At 42.7% G+C, this 18,116-nt stretch overlaps 1 protein-coding gene across 19 annotated transcripts in view; it reads left to right on the top strand.

Moving 5' to 3' along the window:
* Positions 1-18,116, top strand: part of Nrxn3 (neurexin 3) — a 1,618,850-nt gene that overhangs the window by 1,072,635 nt on the left and 528,099 nt on the right. For 3 of the 19 annotated variants that reach the window (XM_015988274.3, XM_006994762.4, XM_006994763.4), the window contains exon 1: positions 8,673-9,027. The exons of 15 other annotated variants lie outside the window; for them this stretch is intronic. In XM_015988274.3, the coding sequence (XP_015843760.1) occupies positions 8,784-9,027 (244 nt within the window). In that variant the 5' untranslated portion in view covers positions 8,673-8,783. Of the gene's footprint in view, positions 1-8,455; positions 9,028-18,116 lie in introns of those variants that run through there. One more of the 19 variants, XM_076551161.1, reaches the window with a different exon arrangement.

Raw genomic sequence — 18,116 nt, forward strand, 5'->3', positions numbered from 1 at the left:
GCGATGGAGAGCTCATGGCCTTGCAAGATACCCATTCTGATTTTGCAACAGCTCCAAATTTCAATGTTTTGGGTCAGTGATAGAGCAAACTAATTATAGCACTTAGAAGTAGAGGCAGGCAAATCTCTGAGTTCCAGGACTGGACTATAGAGCAAGTTCCAGGACAGACAGGGCTGTTAGACAGAGATACTCTGTCTTGAGAAAATAAAAAAAAAAGAAAGAAAAAATGTTTCTATGTTTTAGAGTCCACCCTTCTCCTGACAAACATGTATATAAAAGAGAATATCTTAAAGTATCTCTCTCTCTCTCTCTCTCTCTCTCTCTCTCTCTCTCTCTCTCTCTCTCTCTCTCTCTCTCTCTCTCTCTCTTTCTCTCTCTAAATATCTACTGACTATTTCCCATTAGGTTTCAGATTGTCTTAAGCTTGAGATCAGGGATATTATTATCTGATATTAACCTGTAAGAATAATGATTTTTCTGAGGCTAAGTAATTTATTCAAGGTCACAGTTTAAAAAAGAAGGAAAAAGAATATGGGCTTACATTGCCTGACCCTAGAACTTAAACAATCTGTCTCTAAGGTCAACCAGTGTTTAATACATAATGTTTCTATAAATCACATAGGGTACTAAGCTATAAACTAACTGATAACAACAGGATGTGACAAGTGTTAACACAACAGTGCTGTGGGAAGATAGAAAAGGCCAGGTAACTCTGCCTGTCCAGAATGGAAGTGGTAGATCTGAAAACATAGATATCATTGATATTGAAGTAGTATATCAGTGCTGTTGCATCTATTTTCAGAATATCCTGTTCTATCTTTGATATAAACTCTCATTTCAGTACCCAGCCACCAACTTCCCCAACAGCTCTGAGATGTGCTAAATCCTCATTGTCACTGATCCATGCCCTTATTACCCATCATGCAAACATTCCCAAAGTACTGTTCAGATAGCACTGTTCCTCCGTTAGGAGTTTGTTCATGCTAGGAACCTCCAAGATTTCTCCGTTATATGGACTTAATGTGTTTAAATCACTAGAAACATACCATTTAACTGTCTATTTCTGTCTGTCTCTCTGTCTCTCTGTCTCTGTCTCTGTCTCTCTGTCTCTGTCTGTCTGTCTCTCTCTCTCTCTCTCTCTCTCTCTCTCTCTCTCTCTCTCTCTCTGTGTGTGTGTTTTGTTTGTTTGTTTTGGTAATTCTTGGATTTGAACCTAAGGACTCATCTGTGAGAGGCAGGCTTTCTTCTACCACTGAGATTGTTTTTAGAAAATTAAAAAAAAAAAAACTTAGTTGATCGTTTATTTTAGATCACTGCCTCTCTTAGTTTATGTACTCTGCACAGAATACTCTTGACAGAGAGTGAGTAGAATGCTTGAACAAGGATATTTCTACAAATAAATGAAAAATAACAGAATAAATAAACAAAAATAAGGTGGGTAAGTAATAGTAGGATTCTTCCTTTGACTCATTATAGAATTTTCATAACATCTTAGTGCAGGAACATGAGCATTAGAAATAAAGAATGATACTGGATGTGTTTGTTTCCTGTGTGGTTCCTACATGTTTTTTGCACTTTCTCCACATGTTCTCTCCTTTCCCTTCCCCTTTCTTGTCTTTCACTATCCTATGGCATACTTTTCTTGTTCATAGAATGAAAATGTTGACTCCTTTCTGAATTTCTCAGGCATTGACAATTTAACATCCAGGGAGGTTTGCCTCTGGGAAGCTGTAGGTAGATGATTATACCCTACATTAGTAACTTCTTTATTTTAGATTCTTCTTTCCAATTTCCACACAGTCTAGGTAAAACTCATATAGTGAACATTCATGTACAATTACCTCTTTGAATATATGTTTTCTTTGGATCCTAAAATGTCCTCTGATATTAATTATTAATTATTCTCCTGTTGAGGAAGCAAGTTCAGAGAGTTCAAAGTTGCTCAGCGTCAAACAGGAATGCAGGGGATGTGGACATCAGTCTCCCGATTTTTCATTCACATGTTATCTTGTTTGGGAATCCCTCCAGGGTCTTCTTTTCCTCCATAGGGTAGATTAACTCCATTATCTAGTGTGTGTACCTGATTTACACCTTTAATCTCTCCCTTGCTGTGGGGTATATGGTATGGTTCTTCAGGGAGTTCCCTAGGTTTTAGCCTTTTGAAGCACTTGCTTCCTAAGCCCTGAACACTCTTCCTCACTGGGTCTTTTGGATTTTACTCAGCATCTTGTCCTAGTAGGCATAAATTTAACATTCACAGAGTAAAGAAATGGATGCCCCACAGTGATAGACAAGGGCTGTGGCTCCTTTCTATACTGAGTAGAACCCTAGTTCAGAGGTTGACTCATCAACATTTTAAAAAGACTATTAAATGATAATGAAATACTTCATGAAGTCAATGGAAATTAATAAGCATTAGGAAAGTGTGCCTTTCAGGGAGAAGGGCAATTAATTAGAACTTATTATGCATTTGAGAGAAGACAATGAGAAAATGAAAGAAAAGGACCAAAAGAGTCTTTGCAGATCCCAAGCCAACTGAGTTCCTGTAAGTGCCCATCCTGCCATAGAAAATAATTACAAAACAATACTGGGCATCGATAGCTGGTATTATCCAGCTCTGGGACAGACTATACACTTTATTAGTTTAGAGCTGACTTGAAAGACAGATGTAAGAAGGATGTGATGGAGTCAGTCTCTTTTCTACCAGAGGTGTACAGGAACAAGTCAGCATACTGGAAGCACCTGGAAAGAATTTCCACCTGTGTTTTGGGGTTGCTGAGGTTGCTCCCTAGAAGATCTGTATTGAACAGCAAGGGAGTACTAGCTGCAGGGATAACTTCTACAGAGTCTCCTGGAGAAAAGAAGGCTAATAATAGAATTATTATTGTCATCATTATTATTGTCCCTGATCATTTTCTGTATGTCAGGCACTGATGATAAATACTTTACATGCATTAGCTGTTTGACTCTATAGATAGTTTATATGAGGATTCTCATTTTAAAACAGAAAAGCTAAAGCAGAAACTGGCCAAAGATTGTCTCAAAACTTACACAGCAGCTAATAATTATGATTTGAGCTTAGGTTGCCAAAGCTGTATGAAATCTCAAGATGCTTTCTAACCCTTTGATTGGGTGATATATCCTATAGACATGCAACTGAATGACTGTCTCGGGTTGGAGGCTGCTGCTCAGGGGTAGAGTGCTTGTTTAGCATATTCAAGGTTCTAGCACTACACAAAAAAGTATTCTGTTTTTATCTAACAATAATTCATTTTATTTAATTTCTCAAAACTGGATAGAGATTTTCACAGTGATGAGGATGAGAAGTTTGGATCAGTGATAGCTAGCAGCAGTTTAGACCAACATGTATATATGCCAGATCTCCATAGGAAGAACTAGTCCATGTCTTTGCGTTAAAGTAAATAATAATTATAACCATAATAACTATTTAATAAATTATTATTATTTCATTTGGATTTCAAGGGGAATTAGCTAATGGGCTTTTCATGCTTTTCCTTGAAGTTATATACATAAAAATTCGAATGCTATAAATTTCCAAACCCCATTGATCAAACTCAAAAGATTTGGAAAATGTAAAAGAGGTTTTGCTCAACATTTAAAAGCCTGATATTCCTCCTGCAGCCACAAGGAGGACAGGGGAATGATGATGTTTATAAGGAGGATGCCTTAAAGAAACAGGCAGAGGAGATCAGGCATGCTCAGAGTGCTATGGCCATAGACAAAACGTATTCTATTCATGTATCAAATTCTCAACAATAAAAGGTATATTCTCAATAATAATAGATAAAAAATACCAGAGCAGTCTGAGCATCCTCTGAGCTACACATTTATACAAAGAGCGACTGTCCTTTTCATTTAAGTCAAATTCATTTAGGAATGATATTTAAAAGAAAAAGCTTTTTCTTTTATACTCCCAAAAGGGAAACATACTCAAAATTAGCTTTTTTTTTTTCTGGATGGCTTTCTTAAATAAATGAATGGAAGAATGAATTATGTGGCTATAAATAAATCTGACATATAATAAAACAATGTCCAACTGCTTTATGGTGTCACTAGAAGAACCCTCAGATATATTTATAGCCATGTTAACAGTCACCTGTATTTCTTCAGAACTTTTATTTCACTATACATTATGAGAGTTTAGTTGGGGGAGGGCGGTGTTTGTGTTTTTTCCTCCTGAACTGCCTGTTGGAGCTGTGTAGAGGCAGCAAGCAAGGATTTCTACTGCTTATTTTTTGAAAAAAAGTGGGTCTTCACCTAATGGCTTGGGTCTCATAGAAACAGGCTGTGCTCATGCTCTCTGGTCTTTCGAAGTCTGAGATCACATTAGATGTGCTGGCAGTGGCGAACTTGACAGGTATTTCCTGCTGACAGCGAAGTGGCACGTCAGCGTCTATCCAAGTGAGAAGAGGCATGTGCAGAGATAAAATGCACCATGAGAGATGATGGACAAGGTAACTTCACGCCAGGTATCTGATGCCTGACACATTTAAATACAAGGAGGGGGCTTATTTTAGAAGCCAACCCACTCCTTATGCTGCTTGTAAGCTGAAGTAAGGAACAGAACAAGGTAAAGAATTAAGAGGAAAGATTTTCTTCCCTTCCATCTGGATTGACCCATAGTGAGAGAAGAGAAAGGAATTTAAAAGAGCCAGGAGAGGAAGTCTATGATGGCAAACTCTGGAGTTTAATGTCCCCGAGAAGCTCAGCTACTGCCTCAGTAGATCCATCTACAACAGGGGCTTACATACCACATTCCATTCAGAAATGCAAGATTCTACAGAGGTCCATCTGGGTTTCATGAGGGGGATATTCATAGGAGGTTAAAATGGATCATTCCAATGAAATTACTCAGCTTCAAATCTGGGGTGAGCATAAAATCTTCAATTTTTCTCTTGTTCTATCTTAAACATGGATTCCCTTCTCCCTCTGTTTGATGTTCCTGAGGTCATAAATAAGGGGGCCCACTAGGGGAAAGAATGCAGTAGGAAGAAGGAGCACCTACGTTGGTGAGTGACGAGTTTTTTTTCTGCGATTCTAGTTGTAGGACAGTATTTAGAACATATCAACATATCGCCAGAGATAAAATTCTCAATATATCAGCCTCATATAAATTGCAATAGACTGAAAAGAATGGGAGGTAGAAAAGACATATACATAAGTATGTGTTGACTAGAGGGAGGGATGGGAGGCATGTGGAAAAAATTAATTGTGTATTAAATTGGAGAGGAATATGTGGTTTATCAGAATGGCTGTGGCTCAGCTCTTTGGAATAGAAGAAGCAACAGAAAGCAGCCTTGGCTTTCTTATCTGATTAGCCCTCTCCCCACTCAACAGCACCCATAAATGCGATCTCCCTCCCTGGAACCCACAACTGCTTCTTCTGACGTTTTGTGAGTAGTAAATAAATAAGTTATAAGAATGAGACAGAGAATGAATAGTTCCAGCTGTAACACACCAGCCGTGCCTGCAGATTCCATTCTGCATCAAGGGTTTATTTTCCCTTTATAGCCTGGCAGAGAATTAATTGGAATGTCCATCTAGGCTTCCCTTTCTTCCCTGGGATGACGTCAGAACAGTCTTCAGTATCCAGTGCCAACTTGCTAAAGAAGGAGATGGTGAGATGGATAAATATTCTGCATATCAACTCCAGAAGGCTTGTCTCTGGGAAATCAATGTCACTAAAGTCAGATAAATGGGTCAGTGCAACTTCTAGTATGAGAACTAACAGATTCTACGACTTGTTTGGCAATTGGCTCACTGGGTTCATTTATTCAGCAAACATTTACTGAGATCCTGCTACTTGCTACCCATATGCCACATGCAGAGGATGTATCGGAGAGCAGGACAAAGGTTCTGCAGTCAGGGAGCAGGGCAAAGGCTCTTCTGTCAGAAAGCTTACCATTTTTCTTTTAAGGATACGGACGATGAACAGATGAATCAACTCCTGCAAGCCAACAATGCTGCAAAGGAAACAAATCAGGGCAAAAGAGGAGAATGGCCACCAGGGGTGGCAGTGTCTAATCTCAGGTGAGAGGCAGACAGACCCTTCAATGAAATGACATTGGCAAACACACCTGACAGTGATGGGGAACCCCCCCCCCCATAAGAAGGCCCAGTAAAGCCCTAACAGACTTGGGTTGGTAACTATCTACATTCAACCAGCATAAAGAAGGTCTCAGAGAGTAGAGGGAAGGCAGTCGGGACATCTAGTTGATGGAGCTGGCAAATACATCAGAAGCCTGGTCATCTAGGTCCTTTTCAGGCCTCGGGATAGAGTTAGAGCAAGTTCAAAGTGCAACCAGAATCCTTTGGGAGAACTAAATCAAGTCCTATGCCTGTATATTTTCTCATTTAAAACTCCTGACCTCCTGAGGAGGGAGGCAGCAGCCACACTTTACGGAGGAGATTTGAGCACCCCCTATTCCATATCCACCTTGGCTGTTGTATCCCTAAGTCCAAGGTGCTGATGAATACATTGTGTTTGGATGCTTCTACCCAAAGCAAGAGAATACCTTGTCAGCAGGCCATTTCCTGGGCTCATCCTGGAGCTGTGAGCTCAGGGTACCTGGGGGCAAGGGCAGACGGATCTTTAGGAAACCTTGATTTCTTTCTTTCTTTTTTTTTTTTTAACCAGAATTTCAAATAACTAGCACAAATTCCGCTGGTATTAGAGCCTGAGGGTTGGATATCATCATCTATTGGAAGCTACTTCCTCCATAACTCCCTGAGATGTCCCAAGGATGAAAAGCATTCTTAATTTCCGTTCTTCATACCCATCAGGGAGTTTGAAGGAGCATAAATATACATACATGTATTACAGGTGCTATATGTAAGCATCTTTGTTTTAAAATAAATTAAAAAAAAAAACAGTGTGTGTGTGTGTGTGTGTGTGTGTGTGTGTCTGCCCCACTCCCCCACCCCTACTCACACGTCCTACCCAGAAAATTTAGCTAGTAGTTTCTGATGCCCAACGCCAGGGAGAATCCACCCGCCTGAAACAGCACCTTCAGAACAAGTCGGGACAGGCCGGCCACTCCTTCCTTTGCGTGCCTACTTTACTGTCTTTTTGACTTGAAGACGATACCCTCTGGGTCCTGAATTCCAAGAGCGTTCTGTCTAAGGTGGAAGCCACTTCGGAGGGCAGACTGGCAGCCACCAAACCCCTCACCCTGTAGAGTCCCTGGGCTACCCACCCCACCACCTTTACTTCTGAGAGCGCTAACACGGATTCTACCACCTATCCATTGACCCAGTGGTGGTGTCCTGGCTCTTCTGTTCCGTCTCAGCAGAGACACGCGCTGGAGAGTGGCTGCCCTAGGCACCGCAAGAAAAGCTGGGCGCCTACCTCAGGCAATCCAGTGTGCCTGCAGACTTTGGGTTTATTTTGGTTTGGGGATACTTGGGTTGTGCTGTGGCCTGGATCTTCCTTCCAAAACCTTCGCAGCACCTTGATCGCCGAGTTTGGTCTTAAGGATCCTGGGAGAGGAGCAGGAAGGAAGATCCAGGCAATTGGAGCAGCGGATGCCTGTGTGTCTCCCGCGTGCACACCAAGGCAGGGTGGGAGCGACGGAGGGAGAGTGAGGCAAGAGAGCACCGGCTCGTGCTAGAGAGCCGGTGCGTAAGAGCAAGGAGCTAGCCAGCCAGCGTACACTTGAATGGGGAGGGCTAGGATTCCGGGCGGCTCCACCCCTCCCTCCTCCCGAGCCAGCCAGTCCCTCGGCAGAGCACACGGGCAGCACTGATTTGCTCTCCCGAGTGCGCTATTTGCATATGACTTGCCCATTTGTGAATTTGGCTCCCCAACTCCTTGCTTCACTTCACCTGTGCCTCCCCAGTTGCGCGCACTTTGCCGGCGCCGCCGCACCTCCTTGGCCACCTTCGCTGCCTGCGGGGCCACCTCCTCTAGAGCTCTCCCAGATTGAGCCCACCTTGCTCCTCTCCATCTCCTGCCACGTTGGTTTGGGTGGCTAGCTCAGTGCTGTTTCTTTTCCTCTGGTCCTTCTTGATCTCTTTCTCTGGTTGCTGCTGCTGCTGGCTGCTTTTTTCAACCCATTGGGAACCCAGGACTCAAGCGGCTGCACCATGGCGCTCATCCAGGACACTCAGGGTTAACAGCCTCCGAGCCCTTCCACGGAGACTCCCGGGAGCGAGCGAGAGAACTCTCCCATCGACAGCCCCCCTTTTTGCCTGGCAGTTCTGCATTGCATCGCTCGGAAGTCAAAACAAGAAAGGAAAGAGAAAAAAAAAATGTCCAAACTCCTTGGATGTTGGGATAAACTAGCGTGAACCTACTTGGGTTTTTCCTGCTTTGTCTTTTTCCCCTTGGTTTCCACCTTTCTCCGCGTGGCTTTCCTGAGTATGCAGTTAAAACATCGGACTTGAGGTACCTAGAGAGCAGGAAGAAGCCTCGCTGGTCCTTCCCAGAAATGTGTGAAAAGCCGGGGCTCTCCAGGAGGTTTGCTGTACCTGGGTCGACTCTCGCATCCTAAATTCCTTCTCCAGGGGGGAAAAAAAAGGCTTTGCCTTATCTTTTTAAAAAATCTTCAGCTGCTTTTTGTAGTTTCTTTCTTTTTCTTTCTTTCTTTCTTTTTTTTAAAAAACAGATTCATCATTGCCCCGCAAGCTCTTATTGCTTTCCCCATCCCCAAATTGGACAACTCTTCTTCCTGCTATGATGGGCCCCCGGGCATCATGAACTTCGTTATTGCTCACTGGCTGGGATTTAAACTGCCCATCTGTAGTGGTCCAGTGCGTTGACCATGCACCTGAGAATCCACACAAGACGGAGCCCTCCTCGCCGGCCGGCCTGGACGCTTGGGATCTGGTCCCTCTTTTGGGGATGTATCGTCAGCTCTGTGTGGAGTTCTTCTAATGTAGCCTCCTCCTCTTCTTCCTCCTCTCCGGGATCTCACTCTCAGCACGAGCATCATTTCCACGGCAGCAAGCACCACTCTGTGCCTATTTCTATCTATCGCTCCCCTGTTTCCCTTCGAGGAGGGCACGGTGGGTCTCTCTGCTCTTTTATCTTTTACCGGGGGTATTGCAAATCCTTAACCCAGTCGTCTTTCAGGTAGGGTCAAGGGTGGGGACAGCAGGAAAATTCAATTTAAAACGATGAGAAGGCTCGAATGTGCATAAGGGGAAAAACCTGTCACTTTCTCCTACCGGCAAATGCTGTTTGCTCTCAGCCACCCACTTCCCAAGAAAAGGTTCTCCACCCCTTGGCTCCCCTGTTCCGTGGCACTGCAAACACACTCTCCACCCTTTGCTACCTTCTACTTCTCCCACCCCTTGGTGGCAGGCAACTCAGTCAGACAAGTCCCAATGATGCTGCACATTGAAAAGTCATTCATTCACCTTGCGCTCACCCTTCTTTTCTCTGGTCTTGTTTTTTTTTTGGGGGGGGGGGCGTTAGTTGTGAGGAAATAGCAGACAGCAGGTCCTTTGGGGGCGAGAAAGGAGTTGACCTGGAGTTGACAGGACGTCTATAAAGTTACCTGTGTGGTAAAGGTCTGGGGAGAACAACTCACTCAAAGACGGTAGAAAATATAAGTCCACAACCAATGGCTGTTGTTACTCATTTTGGGCAGCTTTATATTTTTCTCTGTGTGTTTGTTGGAGAATAGTTATCCCCTAAACAGCATGTCTAATATTTCTCACTACAAGATACTAAGGCCGTTTTTAATTTACCCTGTGAATTATAGCAACTTTGCTTCAGCATTTATGCTGATGATCTTTCAGTTAATGTCAGTATGAATGGGCTGGTTCACACAAGCCATGCATGACATATTTTGCTTCAAACAACCCTCTTTGCATCATAGTTATTGAAGGAAGAGACCTGTGGTTCATAAAAATACACTCAGCTCTGAACAGGCTCCCTCTAAAAGGCTGATGTCTGCAGCTAAGGCAGGAGGAGCTCGCTGTAGTAAATTGTTCCAAGAAGTGTTTACTATGCACTCCACTCCAGTGATGAGGGGAACGGGAAAGGCGGAGAGAATGCATGAGCAGCCTTCCACTGAGCTGTGCTATGAACCTCTCTAGGGGCCCTGCCATGGCTTGTATTTTGAGGCATGCAGACCCCATTAGAAAAGTAATTCTTTCCACTGCCTCCTAGCCGGAGCTCCTGCTCCAAACTGTCTGACGTTTTAAGTGGAAACACATTGAGAGAATGCCAGCTCAGGCTGGTTCCTTCTCTCTTTTCAAATCACATGTAGTGGAATTGTCAAGTAGCTCGGAGTGTGTAAGGTTTGGTAGAAGGGGCTGCTTGGATGGAGAGAATGCTCAAATGCTTGCTTCTAACCTGTGACTTCTGTGGGGGGTCTGCTTTAGACTTTCTCTAAAACAAGACAGAACAAACAAACAACCCCCAAACACCCAGACAAGAGCTATATCCACACACACACACACATAAAAAGGCAATTTCATTAAAATGGAAACTTATCTCCTAAGAAAGAGACAGACTAGGGTGGGGGTTGAGATGAGGGAAGCCAGACAGACTATTACTAATAGCCATAATTAAACACAGAAACGCTGAGTGATAATTAGCTAAATTTTGCTAATTAGTGTAAACGATCACTAGGGAGATGAGGATTATGCATTAGTTAGAGGTTAGAGGCGAGCAAGGTCTTGAGATATATTATATATATATAGTTGTTGCTGTAGTTGTTCAAGATACAAACAGTTAAAAGCAGCTACTAATAAGTGATGGAATTTGCAGAACACAGTACTTGAAGGATTTCTAATTTCCACCTCCCACTTTCTCTCTCATCTTCATCCCCACTTCCTTCCAAAAGGGTCAATTCTTATACAGGCTGAATTTTATTTTTTCTACCTCATCTATGCAAAGAGTAGCGCTTCAGTTTCCTCTAACCTCTTTTGACTGGATTTCATTCTGATTTCTCATTACCCGGCAACTGATAAGATTCAGGTTGATGGACAAGAAGAGAATAAAGAAATGGCCAGAGACCACTCACAAGCCTCTCATATTCAGCAGAGTAGCAGGATGCACCAAACCCCAGGGTCTGCCATGGTTAAGATAAGAGAGCTTACAAATTCAACTCTTGGGTGTCCTCTCCGTAAGTCCCATTCCACTGATTTGGGGCATGGAGAGTGAATATATTGATACTAAGTGGGTGGCTTCCATGTCTAATTAATGTTCTTGAGCTTGAAATCAAGGGAAGTAGCAATTACCAAGAAGTCCCAACCTTGGCTCCCTTCCTGCATTCCAGCTGTGACCTATCGCGTCTTTTACTAAAAGGGCCAAAGGACTACCCAGAGCTTTCCAGAGATACACACACCCCATTCTTATTTGAAATACACTGGCTTTCTTCTAGTTCATGACCAAGATTTGGTCAGCAATTGTTTTAAAAACATGTTTTAGGTGCAGGTCACAGGAGGCACAGACTCAAGCAATGGGGCTAGTTGTTATGGAGAGTTTGGCCAGTGCTCCCTTTGCTTCATGCTGGCCTAAAAATAAAACCAGAGTCTTGAATCCAAGAACCTTCTTTGACTCAAGAAAAATCTTTGAAAATACTATTTTTTTATGCTTTGCCTAACTTCCTGAGAAGCCCTAAATCCTCGAGGCTCATGCTAATCAGCATCCATCCCTTTCCCCCACGACCCTACCCTGTAGTGAGATTCTCACTAAGACAAGTGGGAAAAACAGAAATCCTCCAAACAGCTGGTAGTTTTTACCCATGCTCTTATCCTTGCTTGGAGGTAATCTTTAAAATATTGATTATGCTATAGATTTGTCTGAAGTCTGTATTCCAGGGCAGCCTGAGTGATGCTGAGATCATTTGTGAAATAGGGAGAGAAGACTACTGGGGTACCCCAAACAGTCTCAGGTTAGGATTTCAAGACAGAATGAACCACTTTTAAAACTGGAATCTAATATCCTTTTCCTCCTTGTTCAGTCTGTTCTCCTAGGCTCCCCATGCCCTTGCAAGTGATCTTCTACCTAATAGTCACTCAGTTGACAGAGACCAGTTTCTATGGGCTAGGCTTTGTTCTATTTGCAAAACACACATAAGTTAATAAGACATTGTGGCATTCAGCTTGGCATGATTCAGTAACTACGTTGACCTGTAATCAGTTGGAAGACAACTGCTTCTGTGTCTTAAAAAGGGCAGGAAGAAGGTAGGGCCCCAGACGGGAAGCCAAACCACTTCACATAAAATCTAAATGTCCTTATTAAATTCACATTTTCCCTCTCTCATTACTCTGAATATCCCTCCATGTTTCTTTTCCCCTCATATGCTCTCTTTCCACAATTAAAGAACAGAGCTGTCACAGCGCTCAGTGGTTCAGTGGTAGAGAGCATGTAAACAGGTAAAGTGCATTTGTTTTCTAATTTTGTTCTCCCTAGGGTTTTGTTCTTTTCCCAACTGTCTTAGCAGAAGTGGCACTGGCCTCGCTGGTGATACCGGGGCTGGGAGTCTAGCAAGAGACGACTTCTGTTCAGGGACTAAAGTTTCTGGGCTCATCAGCTGAGTCCGCTCTGCTGCTTTCGAACCACTTTTTCTCTGCCTTCCTTCTTGAGATCAGGAACACTGAATAATTCAGAGTGTTGGTTGACAGATAAAACGGGAAGATTTATACGTCTTTGGCCTTGGTGATGAATTAATTAAATTGGTTCCTCTTCTATCCTCAGCGTGCATTGTTTTCCTTCTCTAAAATGTGCTGGTAAGTGGTGGGTTTGGAGATTAGCCTGCTCTGGAAAGATTTTAGGGGACGATTATAGTATCATAGTATAAATCTTTTCAGGACTGTTCATATTGTTGCCTCTGTGTAGGGTGGAGATGGGGGCTGGTCTATCACAGGCAGAGGAGATGAAAAACTCCTAGCAATCAGCTTTAAGGGTGAGAATAAAGCCCTTTGCCAAACAGCTAACGCATAGAATTCCGTAGTAAGAACTTTATTCCTCTATATCAAAATTTGAATCTAGCAGAGGCCCCATATTTCATGTTTTAGTTTAGTGTGGACTTTATCAGATTTCAGAAAGTTTTATTCTCTGGGACCCTAGGTAACCTGGGAGAGACATAACTCTCTGAAGGCAACCCATGAACTTCCTTCCATCCCATATTTGTTTCCTATGGCTGCCATAACAAAGTACTGTGCACTGGTTTGTTTAAACAACCAGAAATTAATTTTGACAATTCTGAAGGCAAAAACCCACAGGCTTAGTTTCTGTGAGCTCTCTCTGTGGTTTAGAGATGGCCATTTCCCACTACAACCCCATCTCACCTTCTCTCCTTTTCTGTGTGCACATCATCCTTGGTGCATTTTGTTTTCCGGGTTTGCCTTCTCCTAAAGACCCAGCGGACTACAGTAGGCCCACCCTAATGGCTTCATTTCATTTTCACGGTCACTTTACAGGTCCTCTCTGGTGAGTGGAGCTTCCATATACATATTTGAAGGAGACAGTGTCATTTTAAGGTACCCAGGGTGGGAGCTAGTCATCACTATCCCTGCACTACTGTTCAGTGAAATCAGTGAATCTGTTAAACTCAGACTAAACAAGAAAACCCTGGGTGACAATGACAGCAGTTTACCAAATCCGAAGATGGTGCCTCCAGGAGAAAAATCCTATTTACATAAATGGAGAAAACAGAGAGCGGTTTACTAAACCTCTGTTTGCCTTCTTAGCAGAGCTGCTGGGCCTGAGTCGGGATGCTGATGTACATGGGACTAAGTCCGGCTGACTGCAGACACAGGCTCTGTGCACAGTCTAATCCACACCCTGAGGCTTTCTCACCCAGACTTGTTGCCCTTCTCAGCTACAGCCTCAGACTCCTGTTCCATTGACTTCCTTAAGACCTACAGCTGCTCTCACACCTCTCCTTGACTGACACACACACACACACACACACACACACACACACACACACACGCCACTAGCTCTTTACTTTTCATCCTTAAATAAGGAAAACCAGATTAACTACACAAAAATGATTATTTTTTGGCAGCAGGAAAATATGCCCACTTTTAAAATATAAAAAGTATCATTTCATTATTTTTTCCAGTTGGCTTTTTTCTAATTATAAATGCTATAGCCTGTCTACTTTATCAGTGATGATGCTTCAATGAAATGACTAAGAAACCATGTTGTATATTGTAAAGTTGCTATTAATTTGAAGCAAGGTGTTCAATTCTTTTGGAAAATGATTTCCTTCCTTCCTTCCTTCCTTCCTCCCTCCCTCCCTCCCTCCCTCCCTCCCTCCCTTCCTTCCTTCCTTCCTTCCTCCCTCCCTCCCTCCCTCCCTCCCTCCCTCCCTCCCTCCTTCCTTCCTTCCACCCTTCCCCCTCCCTCTTTCCTACTCTCCCCCCTCTCTCCCTCCCTTCCTCCCCTTCTTGGTTCTTCTTCCCCTGTTTCAGATGCTTCTTTTAAAAGACTCATGAGAACATGTGCTAATGCTGATCTCAGTGGTGAATACTAATGGAGTTCATATGGATAGTGGGGTATTAGGTGGGGGTGAGATCAAGCAGACACATGCTTCAGACTTGATTGTTGTGTCTCAGCCTTTCTGCTTGCCTGAGGGGCATGTTCCTTGTTTTTGTAGTTGATAGTACTACCTATTTGTTAAAGGCACAGAGTTTCCCAGAAGTTAAGTTATGCAATACATAGTGCACATGACTGCATAGAGGCTACTCATCTTATAAGAAATACTGCAATACCAGTGCCACCTTCTCTCATGAACCTGAGCTTCCTCGTTGAATGCTTGCTGGCAGGCAGGTTGAAGATATTGTATCCATGAGTTCTCCTTACTTCTCCATCTATAACAACACTTCTTGCCTCTGAAGAACCACTTTTGGGGGAAAATATGGAAATGGGAACACCTTCATGAGAATTTTGTTGTTTTTACAGTAGTGGGAGATAAAACATGACAGAAATCAGACTGTGACTTACATCTCTCCCCTTCAGTAGAAATTCACATCGGATAAGTTCTAGCCAGGGTTAACAAATTATGACAAAACATTTAGAAGCTCAGAGATCTTGGGAAGTAAAAATGATGAGGTCTCTGAGGAATATTTTAAGCCCATTTTTGGATATTCCAAAATTTTAAAGAAGTCTTACAGTATTCAAACAGTCTTATGTTTGGTCTTGGGAAATAAACTAAAAACAAACAAGCAAACCTTTAATTTACAGTAGGAAATAACTTCCGTTTTTAGATCAACTGTCTTCAGATATGGAAAGGGAAAACTTATTTTAATGCCTTCTTTGTTTTTTTCCGTTGAATTTTTAAATTACAGGGCCCAGGGGTTATAGAACAGGTAGGAACACAGTGTGCTGGAACCTTTACAGTCTGGATATCCAGAGAGAATTCTTATGGGAAGAACACTGCAGGGTCAACTCTGGGAACATGGGAGCCTGCTTATGGTTGCTCTTTTGAACTTCTAACCTTTCCATGAGTGTCTTGATCTTTTAACTTTTCCTCTCCCTTCTTCCTACTGGCATGCATTGCTTCTATGCTTTAATTCTGTAGCTGGAAAAAAAAAACCATCCCCTTCTGCCTCAGTTCTTTCTTACCTTATGAAGGTTTTGAGTGAGGCAATTTCAGCCAGTGCTGTTGAACATGAGTACTGAATGATTCTCAGATTCCTGTATCTTTAAGTCCTAGGCCTGTCTGAGTCCCACGGGTATGCCATTGTGCTATAGGCTTATTTTCTTAATTGTCACAATAATTTTGCCAAAGCCACCAGCCAGGTTTTCTTCCCCCCATCCCCAGAAGCACCCTATGTAAAGAGAAGCATACTGTAAAGAAAACGTCAAAGCTTTGTAAAGAAAGCCTGAAGTCCAACTTGACATAGCCATATTGAGAAGGGAAAAATGAAGGTTTAGTTTCAATACACCTCATTAGTACGAAGCAAGGAGTTCTGTGTTGTATTTAAAACATGCTGCTGTGTTTAGCCACTTCAGGGCATGAGGCAGAGCAACTGAGTTTATAAAGAGCAAGGCATTTATTTCTACTTGTTCACATTTTAAGAGAGACTTGCTTGAATCATACCCATGTGTCACGCATACCTCTTGTGTGTCAAATACTTCCAGATGTTTTCTGTGGATGGGTTCGTGGAGTCCAAACAAGCCCTTGAAGTTAATTTAGTGGGTATTATTTTACAATTGAAAACATTGAGTCCCAGAGAGGCTAAGTGACTTGGCCCAAGTAATAGGGCAATAATAACACCAAGATTCAAACCTGATCCTAACCACAGAGCTTTTGATCTTTCTGCTGCCTCATATAGCCCATCATCTCAAGAAACAGAAACACACATCAAGCTCTTTTGTCAGGAATAGAGCACACATGCTATTGAAGCCTTCCGAACAGTGAATTAACACACATCTGAAACTGTCTGAGTGTGCAATTGATAATAAATACTCGACTGTATCAGCTTGCCTGAGCCCATTTGAACCCAAGGAAGTGGTTGATGCCACATTATCCACTCCTTATACCAGAAGATGGATGCTAGCTTATAAAAGAGGCTGTGGAAGGGGAAGGCATGGACTGCCTCAAAAGTATATAGTCTACTCCCACAGAACTCTAGGGATGTCAGGGCTCAGTTTTCCATGTGCACAAAGTAAGGGTTCAGCCACAGATGTCCAGCCAGTGTCAGGAATAGTGAGAGGCAAAACAATATGAGTTCAAGTTCACTCTCTCTTTCTTCCCGATTACAATAGATGATATCAAATGCACAGTCCTTCAAGGCTATAATGGCAACCTTGTCTCCTACCTCTCTTTCTGTACAGCAGTTCCCCCTTAACCAGATGAAGTTCTACAGCTGTGCTTTCTACCAGCTTTGAACTTTCCTGGCCTTATGTTAAAATAAATCCACCCTGTAATCTTTCTAAGAGTTGACTAGCTTTGTGTTCAGAAGTAGACTTTTAGGGATGTTTTGAAGGTTTTGTCTCCTTAAGGACCCTTGTGTGAGAAAGTGGTGTAACTCAAGGTGTTATGTATTGGCAGACACCTTCCTACTCTGGCTGAGTCTCGCTGGCTGGAGAATAAGAAGGTAGCAACGTCTTCCTGTACCTGTCACTGCTCCGTATTTAGAAGGCATGACAAGTTACTGGTAAAGGACATGTCCCCAGTTCCCGTTCTGACTTCTTTATTTACCAACTCTTTAGCACCTGCGTACATATGGAACCCCTAGAATCCAAACAGCCACATTTTCTTTACCCTCACTTTTATTGTTTTGAGATACTCCTCTCATCCCCCCACATTAAAACCACTGGGTGTACTCTTGAATGACTTTCCCCCAAACTATGAATTTCAACTCTTTCTGAGGCAGTCTTTCTGGATTTGAATATAATTACACGCTTTGGGTGCAAATTGTGGTTTTTGCTACACAAGAAACTAATGGAAATGATCTGCCTGTTCCTGTAGTTTACAGATTATATGCTTCAGAACTGGGGCTATATATTTAGGCTGCTTTTCTGTGTGGCACATTAAAATGAAAATGAACTAGGGGTGAGCCACCATGGTTGCTAGGCAGTGGAGCAGGTTGATGGAGCATTGCATTAAACCAAGACAGCGTTGCTGTTTTACTTAACATCTATTTGCTTTTCACTCCTGTCATTCGGTGCTGTCAAAGAAAGGAAAGAGGGAGTGGATGGGGAGGGTCTGCTTATCTGTACAGGCTTACACAAGGAGAGAGAAAGCATCAGCCTGAACTTCAGTGTGCAAAGAGCATCTTAGTAGAATCTGAAATTGTAGCACAGAGGACTCTTATTATGAAGAGCCTATGGGATGTGAATCAGAGCATGGGTAGAGTCGACATTCCCAGGGACACTTCACTTGAGTAGGGGTCCTGGCTAGCAAAGAGGAATTAACTGGCTTCTGCAATCTGGACCTTGCCCCATCAGCTCTGGATGAAAAGATGTCACTCTGGTTAGAAATTTGAAACATGCCACCACAGTTCATTTATTGTCTAGCCTGGAATTCCAGAGTCGTGTGAACAAAAATGATGCTAAGCTAAGGCTACAGGGCTTCTCTTTATAATTGATAACTAATAGAATGCCTCCCACTGCTTTGAAATCCTGGCTTTAATAAAACCCAAAGCTCTGAAAAATGATTAGATTCACAGACAAAGCAAGA

Source organism: Peromyscus maniculatus, chromosome 14 (genome assembly GCF_049852395.1).
Source record: "Peromyscus maniculatus bairdii isolate BWxNUB_F1_BW_parent chromosome 14, HU_Pman_BW_mat_3.1, whole genome shotgun sequence".
NCBI classification, from domain to species: Eukaryota; Metazoa; Chordata; class Mammalia; order Rodentia; family Cricetidae; genus Peromyscus; species Peromyscus maniculatus.